The 8406-nt window shown below is 41.9% G+C and overlaps 1 protein-coding gene across 1 annotated transcript in view; it reads left to right on the top strand.

Annotated features, from left to right (window-relative positions):
* The window catches only part of TSPAN3 (tetraspanin 3), a 40218-nt gene that overhangs the window by 24079 nt on the left and 7733 nt on the right, over positions 1–8406 (top strand). The window contains exons 4-6 of the mRNA XM_006029381.3: positions 928–1029; positions 2896–3048; positions 3408–3491. Of these exons, the coding sequence (XP_006029443.1) occupies positions 928–1029; positions 2896–3048; positions 3408–3491 (339 nt within the window). The remainder of the gene's footprint in view (positions 1–927; positions 1030–2895; positions 3049–3407; positions 3492–8406) is intronic.

Genomic DNA, 8406 nt, shown 5'->3' with positions numbered 1-8406 from the left:
CCCCAAACCCATTTCTACCACTTTTCCAAGACAATTTTTGGTACTCACTGACAGCACACACAGAAGCACGAGGTGGCGGTGAATGTTACCATAATGGGGATGGCAACTACAGAAACGTGTCGCAGACAACGAGCAAGGAGCACAGGTCCACACAGGAGACTTTATTTTGATGCACATCACTCCTGCAGTGTACCTCGCAAAGCAGCTGACTGGACTTCTACCGCACTGATCGCATAAGAGTAAATTAACCTCGCATATAACAAACTTGTGGTTCAAAAAGGGGTCATGGCATACAAGCAAATTTGCACATACAGAACTCGCATGAAGTGAGGGAAACCTGTATTCATTTTGTCCACTGTAACCCCCAGGTCCTTTTCTGCAGAGCTGCCGCTTAGCCAATCAGTCCCCAGCCTGTACTAGCACAAGGGAGTGTTCTGTCCTGTGCACAGGACTTTGCATTTGTCCTTGTTGAATCCATGCTCTTAAAGGAAATTTTTCAAATTTAAATATGAATTGTAAATTGTGGTTGCCACAACTTCATAATAAAAGCAGTGATGGACACCTCATAAATGTAAATTTATTATGTGGAATAGCAGCACTGATGCTGCTTAAGACTCTGGATCCTTTGTAAGAGAGCTGTTTAACCTCATGTCCTGTAAAAAGAGAACTGTTTCTTAATTATAGTTCTTAACTATTAATAGTGAATTAAGTGTCACAGTATTTGTGCAAAAGAAACCAATCGGAATTCTGAGAAACCTTATCCTTCAGTACACTGTAATCTATAAAAGAGAATAATTAAGACTAAACTAAAAGGACATTGCCTAGCTTACTAAATTTGTTATAGCCAAAAAGGAAGTTACTGGGTTGCCCAGATCTTTAGTGCTTGGGCTAATAGCTTGATAATCCATTTGTGTGTTTGTTTTGTAGGTGGAGGATGAAGTTGATCACAGCATTCGGAAAGTGTACAATGCATACAATGGGACAAACCCTGATGCAGCCAGCCGTGCTATTGATTATGTACAGAGACAGGTGAGAACCAGCATAATGAAATGTTTTATTGCAACTATCTCTTGGCATTGTACAAAGAAGCCCTAACATAAAGAAATATCTGCTGTGTTGCTCTTCTGTTTGTATTCAATTCTGTACACCTGGTACCATTGACAATATTTGAAAATGAAGCCTTGGAAAATTACTTGTCTGTATATCACATGGCTAAAACTGAGGAATCTTGACAATTACGTTTTTAATACTAACTAGAGACCTAGGCTGCCATATAACTGTCTTATAACTGCTTATAACAAGTTTCATATGCAGTTCTCCTTTGTAACAGAGTACACTGGAAAGCACTTAACTTGGCTATGGAAATGAGGTTGTGATGGCTGGGAGGTGTTATTGACTTACACCAAAGCCTTACAGTTGTCCTTATCTGAGCTAGAGCAGTGGTTCTCAACCTTCTTTGCACCAGGCCCCACTTGTAAACATCAATGGCTAGTCCTGACCCAGTTCCCCTCACTCCCATCCCACTGCCCCTTCCTCAAGCCTCCCAGTGTGTTGGGTATGGGGAGGATCTAACCAGCCCCTGCAGGCTGGAACTCTGCTGGCCACCAAGGGAAAGTCTATGGCTTCTCATGTTTTTCTCCTCTTTAAAGAGAATCCATTTTTAAAATGTGTTTGCAACCCTTTCGTATATTCTTGTGACCCACAGATTTGAGAATTGCTGAGCAAGAGGATTTCTAGGAACAAAAATGCCATCAGATTTGATTAAAAGATCAGGGAATTCTAGTTTTCTTTATTACATGAAAAATTAGCTAACAGCCTGGTCTATTTTAGAACTTCAATCTGTGTATGAAGGCCAGTGGTACTACTTGTGCAAGAGGCTCTTATTAAAATTTTCTCTTAAAATGATGGGTTGATATGACAGCACAGTTCAGAAAAGGTAACTTTTTAATAACCCACAGATGTAGCTGGACTGTTCGGTTACATCCCTGCAGAGGTACTGATAAGACTTAAGACCCATTGTTTTTGGAGGAACAGGCCTGCTAGACAATGTTGCAGCAGTTGTTACATTTGGTTCCTATTTCAAAGACTTGTTCACCCACTGTAAGAACTGGTGCATATACCATTAGTTGAGAACACAAAGTTTCTCAACCTTTTTTGAATTTGAGACATCTCTCACTGGTCTTATGGAGGGGTGCCTCAACTTTCTGGAATGGACTGACACCTGGTTTCAAAAACTAATTTATATATTACAGTGCTTACCTCCTTACACAGGGATTTTAACAGTAAATTCAGATTCTGATGCAAGTGTTTCATAGCTGCTAGGCTGTATGTCATAAAATTGTTTTGGGTTACAGTTCATACCAATCATGAACTAGCAATATAAATTGCAATGGTTCCTTGCTAAGTTGTGGTTCTGTTTGTCCCAGAACAAAAATATCCCAGGTTTGGTGTATACACGCATTGCCCATCTAATCCGAATTCAGGGAGTGGCTGAATTCAGTGCTGCTTTTCTGCCACTGATTCAACAATCAATCCAACTGTGCAGTATTCTGGGATAAACTGCTACCATCTCTTATATGGAATGCTTTGTCCATTGTCCTGGGATATATGATGAAGATGTCTGTACACTTGTACTTTGTCCTGGGATTAAATGATTTATCCTGGGATAAATAGGGAGTCAGTTTACACTCATTTTGGAAAATATATTTTTACTGAGTTGAAGAGAACTATTGTGATAATCTCTGTAATAAGAGATGCTGCTTATTCTAAAGTATGTTTTGATTTAAGGAATTGAGGTTTGTGTTGCTGCGGGGGGGTAGGGTAGGTTGTGAGAGACCTGGTGGCTTTTTACCTGTCCTTTTTTTTTTTTTTTCTTCCCCCCCCCACTCCGTTCAGCTACGTTGCTGTGGGATCCGCAACTCTTCAGACTGGGAAAATACTGTCTGGTTCAAAGAAACTAAAAATAACAGTGTACCCCTCAGCTGTTGCAAAGCAACTATCAGCAACTGTACTGGTAGTTTGACCCGCCCAATGGACCTTTATTCTGAGGTAAGACAGATCTCTGAAGTTGTAGTTTGTCAGTGTCTGACTTGATTATCACATTCAATGAATTCCTTTTCATGGCCCAAACAGTCCTGGATATTTTTTATGTATTATGTAATTGATCTGGGTTTTTAAAAAGATTGCACTTTTTCCTTTTTAGCTTTCCCTTTCTAAATATCAACTTCATATTTCTAACTATTCTGGTTTAGAACTGTAACTTTGTGCTTGGTTCGATTATCTAGCTCTTTGAAGACAAATTTGTTTTTTTTACTTTTTCTTAATAGCTAGCTAAGCTGTATGTAGAGAGCCTGCACAATGCTTTCTGGTTTGAGCTCTTCCTAAAAAGTATGGGTTTCTTGTTGCAGGGTTGTGAGGCTTTGGTTGTAAAGAAGCTACAGGAGATAATGATGTATGTTATCTGGGCAGCACTAGCATTTGCTACCATTCAGGTGAGACCAAAACATTCTTTAGCTACTTATTTCACACAAATTAAGCTATACTTGATTATGGAAACTTGAATTTCAGTCATTAGCAATTTCAGTTTTATTCTGATTTACAATTCAGTAAACTGTTTTCAATCTAAATATTTTAACAGGCTAATTTAAACATGTTAATGACCCTCTAACATTCTCTGTTTCACTATTACTTGCATAATCCATTTAATTAACATTACCATTCCTTTTAAATAAACAAGAGTAATTCCTTCTTGGTACTGCTGTTGGGGAGTCTTTGTTGTTACTCAGAGTATCAGAATTTTGGGGGGTTTTTTTCCCCTGTACCTGAAGAAAGTTGTTTGTGCCTACAAACTTGCAAAGAACAATTTTTTTACAACTGTTTAGTTCGTCTAATAAGAGATCATATTTACCCAAAGAACCTTGTCTGCCTGTGTCCTTGGTCTAATATGACTACAACCAACAACTCTAAAGAATTTTTTGACAGCTTTATCCTGTCAGTGTGGAAGTGCTCTTTGCTTTGTACCCTAATCCCACTAATTTGGTCTGGTGGGAAAAGTGAAACCGTAGCCTGAGGAAACTTCCTCTGAAAGTGTTCTGTATTAAAACTTATGTATGCTCTAGCTCAAACATGGCAAATAGTGAATGAATTTTAGTTGCAATGCGCTGTAACAAACGCATTTTAAAATGCTGCATATCCTTTTACTTATTATTATTACTTGTACCTCAATGAGTAACAATTTTGTAATACCTACTGTGAATACAAAAATTTAATATATTAAGATAGTGTAATAGCAATGTAGCTGTGATGGTCCAGAAATTGACACGGGTATTTCTTAGGGCAATATCTTTCATTGAACCACCTAATGCAGTTGAAATTGAGTTAGACGAGCGGCTTTCAACCTGAGGTCCGCAGACCCCTGAGGGTCCACAGACCTTTTTTTGCAGAAAAAGGTAGTGCTATACTATGGGAGCCTATGGGGTCTGCTGAGAGCCCGGGGCAGGCGGTCGGACCTGAAGATCTGTTTTAGCTCCCTTCCAACCCTAAGTACTACGATACTATAGATGTCTAAGGTGTCCACAAAAGATGACTATGATCAATCAAAAGTAGAGATGCACCAGTACATTGGTCCATGTAGTATCGGCATTGATAAAAGGAAAATTGACATTTATCAGTGATGGGCTTTTTTTGGCCAATGTGGCCAATAATGTCACCGATTAAATGCTGTGTGCAGCCGCATCAAATGCATGGCCAGAAATGCAGCCTGGAAGCTTAAAGAGCAGCATCTGGCTGGTAAGTCTGGGGGGGTGGGAGCTGGAGCTGTGTGGCTTACCTTAGGGGTGTGGGGAGGGGCAACAGCTCCCAGCCACTGTATGCATGCCTGGGGGAGGCATGTGCCCTCCCCCAAGATTTGTGTGAGATGAGGGTGGGCTGCCTGTCATGAGCTCTGGGCTGTGGCCTGTGCCAGCCTCTTCCTGGTGGGAGGGCTGCACTCAGGGCAGGGTAGGTGGCAGTGGTGCTGGGAGGGGGGGCTATGGTGAATTTTGGGGATCAAGGCCTAAGGAAGGGAAGGGGGGGGTCATTCTAAGAAGGAAAGTTTTTCTTTTTTTCTTTTTCTTTTTCTTTTTTTTTTTTTAAATACATCTTGGTATGCAGTTGGACTTTAAAAATGTGTTAACATCTACTGTCAAAGATGCTTGTGTATCTGAAGTTCTGCATCTCTGTTCATCAGCTTGAGTAGCCAATACTTTTTATTAGTGCAGAGAGGTTTAATCGGCTGTCTTTTTTTTTTTTTTTTTTTTTTTTAAATGTGGTATTAGTCACCAATGAAAAATGTAGTTTTCAGGCTTGGGATTTTCTTTTAAGAGTAAATGTCTAAGTTATCCTCTGTCTGTTAATGTGAGAGAGTTTTAACTACTCCAGTGTGTTTTGGCTTTTCTGAAGGCATAATACATTAAAAGGTTTGTTGTAAATTTAAGCGTTTTGGTGAAATTAGTCTAAAGGTGCATTTTTGCAAAAGAATCTCTAAAAATGCATCCAGGGATGGTAAAATGCTCAATGCTAGCACAGCCGTGATCATCTGTATGTGGCCTATATAGCTCCCTTGCACTAAATTGGATCAACCAAAAAATCAAAGTTAACATTATGTCCTTTTCTGAAAGGATGTTTGGAGCTCCTGTCTGCAGAATTATGCATTTTCGTGTTGCTGTTTGAGAAATCTGTTCTTGGCATTGTACTTGGTCTGATCAGTGTAGTAATGTGAAGTTTTCATGGAGAACTATTTCATTCTGTGTATAAACTGTCAATATCTGGAAATCTTAAAAAAAAATTAGTGTTCTTGAGTTGTTTGCTTGGCATTACCTTTTTCTGTAAAATTGTTAATGCTATAGTATGGGAGCCTAAGGTCTGCTGAGAGCCTAAAAATAGAAGTTCTATCAGAATTCTTTCACACTGTAAATATTTAACATATGGGTAGCAGTATTGGAACAGAGTTTGTCATGGTGACCTTTTAGTGCTTAGACATAATTCAGTGTTCTGTTTATCATAAAGACCTCCTGAATATTTACTTAATACAGAGGTTCCCAAACTTTTTCTTACTGCATATACCCCCTTCCAGGTTTACCAGATGCCCACATACCCCTACCAGTATACGTTTTATATTGTAATCCCTTAAATGCCAATGCTTATCATAATGATAATTCAATCTGTTATTACACAATTTCTCCTTGATATGCATACCACAGTTTGGGAACCCCTGACCTAACATGATGAAAATTGTTGAAATCCATGCTGGCTTCTTGTAGAGGAACATAACAGCCACTAATAGCAGGCTTAAAGATAACAGTCTTAATAGAAACTTATGCTTATATGTGCTAATATTCAGAAATCTATGTAGAGCAAAATGGCTTGGCTTCTGTAATGCTTTCAATGCCAAACAGCAGCAAGGTGATGGTATAAATAGCAACACTAAAAACTAGGGGTGCACTGTTAGATTTTTGGGGCCGATACAGATGGCCAGCTTTTAATGAGCCTATCAGCCTATACTGATCTGATTGCTGATTATGCGGGTCCAGCTGGTAAGTCTGTTGTGGGGGAAAGGGTGTACAGACTGAGGTCCTCACAGTGAGGGAGGGAGTGAAGCAGGGGCTGCACAGCCGGGGTGGAGTGCAGGACAGAGCTGTGAGCTGATCATCTGGGGGGTGTGGTGGGGTGGTAGCTCCCACCACTGCACACACCCCTAGACTGTGTCCCCGGATCTGCACGCAAGACAAGGGCGGGCTTTTGCTATGGGCTGGGGCAGTGCTGAGCTCTTCCCAGCAGGAGGCTGGGCTGGGGCTGTACTTGGAGCGAGTGGCAGCGCTGGGAGGGGAGCTATGGTAGGGCCTGTAGCCATACCAAATTTCCCTGTAGCCCCCTCCCAGGGTTATCACTGCTTGCCCCGAGTGTAGCCCTTGCCCCACACGCAGGTCCATGGGCACATGCCCTCCTGGGGTACATGCAGTTGCAGGAGCTTCCCTTCCCCCCCTCCTCCCCCCAGCTCTGCTTGTCCATGCCCTGCCCCACTCCCTCCCCCACCACTGTGGCCTCAATCTGTTTCCCATGCCCCTTCCCTTAGAACAGCCTTACCAGCTGGACCAGCTGAGCTCCTGGCCTCCTGCGTGTTTATACTGCAGTTGTGCACATGCCTAGGGCACTTCATTGGCCACATTTTCTGCCACATTGGGCAAAAAACGCCAATTGCTGATACTGTCCATTTTTCTTATCAGTGCTGATCCTGCTGATCCCATATGGGACTGATGTAAAACACATCATTTTCAAGAGTTACAGCACTATAACCTCTTCTTGATGAGAGTGTTGAATCTTAAATTGAATGAGTTTTAAATCAGCTTATTCATCACAACCAGATGTGTTCCTTCTCATCGTGGTTTGAAATATCATAATAGCCATTTTTCTATTCTACTGAATACGCTAGCTTTTCAAACAAAGGCTGTAGTCCTCACCTTGCAATTTGGTGTGGAGTGGTGAAAAGGATCCCCATCAATGATAGTTTGCAACACTTTTTTTTTTTTTAAACAAACCTAGCTCTTCAACATGGGGCCAAAACTTATGCTACTCCTGCTTTCAGCAAAATGTATGTGTCTTGGTGTCCTGTTACACTCTATGGCTTGTTAATTCTAAGCGAGCCTATTCATTAGGTAGCTTCTGTAGACTGAGTGGCACTTACTTTGTGTTTTCCCTATGAGAGTAATGACTTATTGAGAGACTCTTTACTGCAGATGTAATATTTCATAGATTTCATAGACATCAGGGCTGGAAGGGACCTCGGAAGATCATCGAGTCCAGCCCCCCGCCCAAAGGGCAGGAAGTCAGCTGGGGTCATAGGATCCCAGCAAGATAAGCATCCAGTTTCATCTTGAAGGTGTTCAATGAAGGCGCTTGAACCACCTCCGGCGGCAGGCTGTTCCAGACCTTGGGGGCTCGGACAGTAAAGAAATTCTTCCTTATGTCCAGCCTGAAACGGTCTTGTAGTAGTTTATGACCATTCGACCTCGTCATCCCTTGGGGCGCTCTGGTGAACAAACGTTCCCCCAGATGCTGGTGGTCACCCCTGATAAACTTGTAGGTGGCCATCAGATCACCCCTGAGCCTGCGCTTTTTCAGGCTAAAGAGCCCCAGGGCTCTCAGCCTGTCATCGTAGGGTCTGCTTCCCTGACCTCTGATCATGCGCGTGGCTCTTCTCTGGACTCTCTCAAGCTTCTCCACATCCTTTTTGAATTGTGGAGCCCAAAACTGGACACAGTACTCCAGCTCCGGCCTCACTAAGGCCGAGTACAGGGGGAGAATGACGTCCCGGGATTTGCTTGAGAAGCATCTATGGATGCAAGCCAGCATTTTGGTCGCTTTACTAGC

Source organism: Alligator sinensis, unplaced genomic scaffold, assembly GCF_000455745.1.
Source record: "Alligator sinensis unplaced genomic scaffold, ASM45574v1 scaffold319_1, whole genome shotgun sequence".
NCBI lineage: Eukaryota > Metazoa > Chordata > Crocodylia > Alligatoridae > Alligator > Alligator sinensis.
This window is presented reverse-complemented; position numbering and strand designations above follow the sequence as displayed.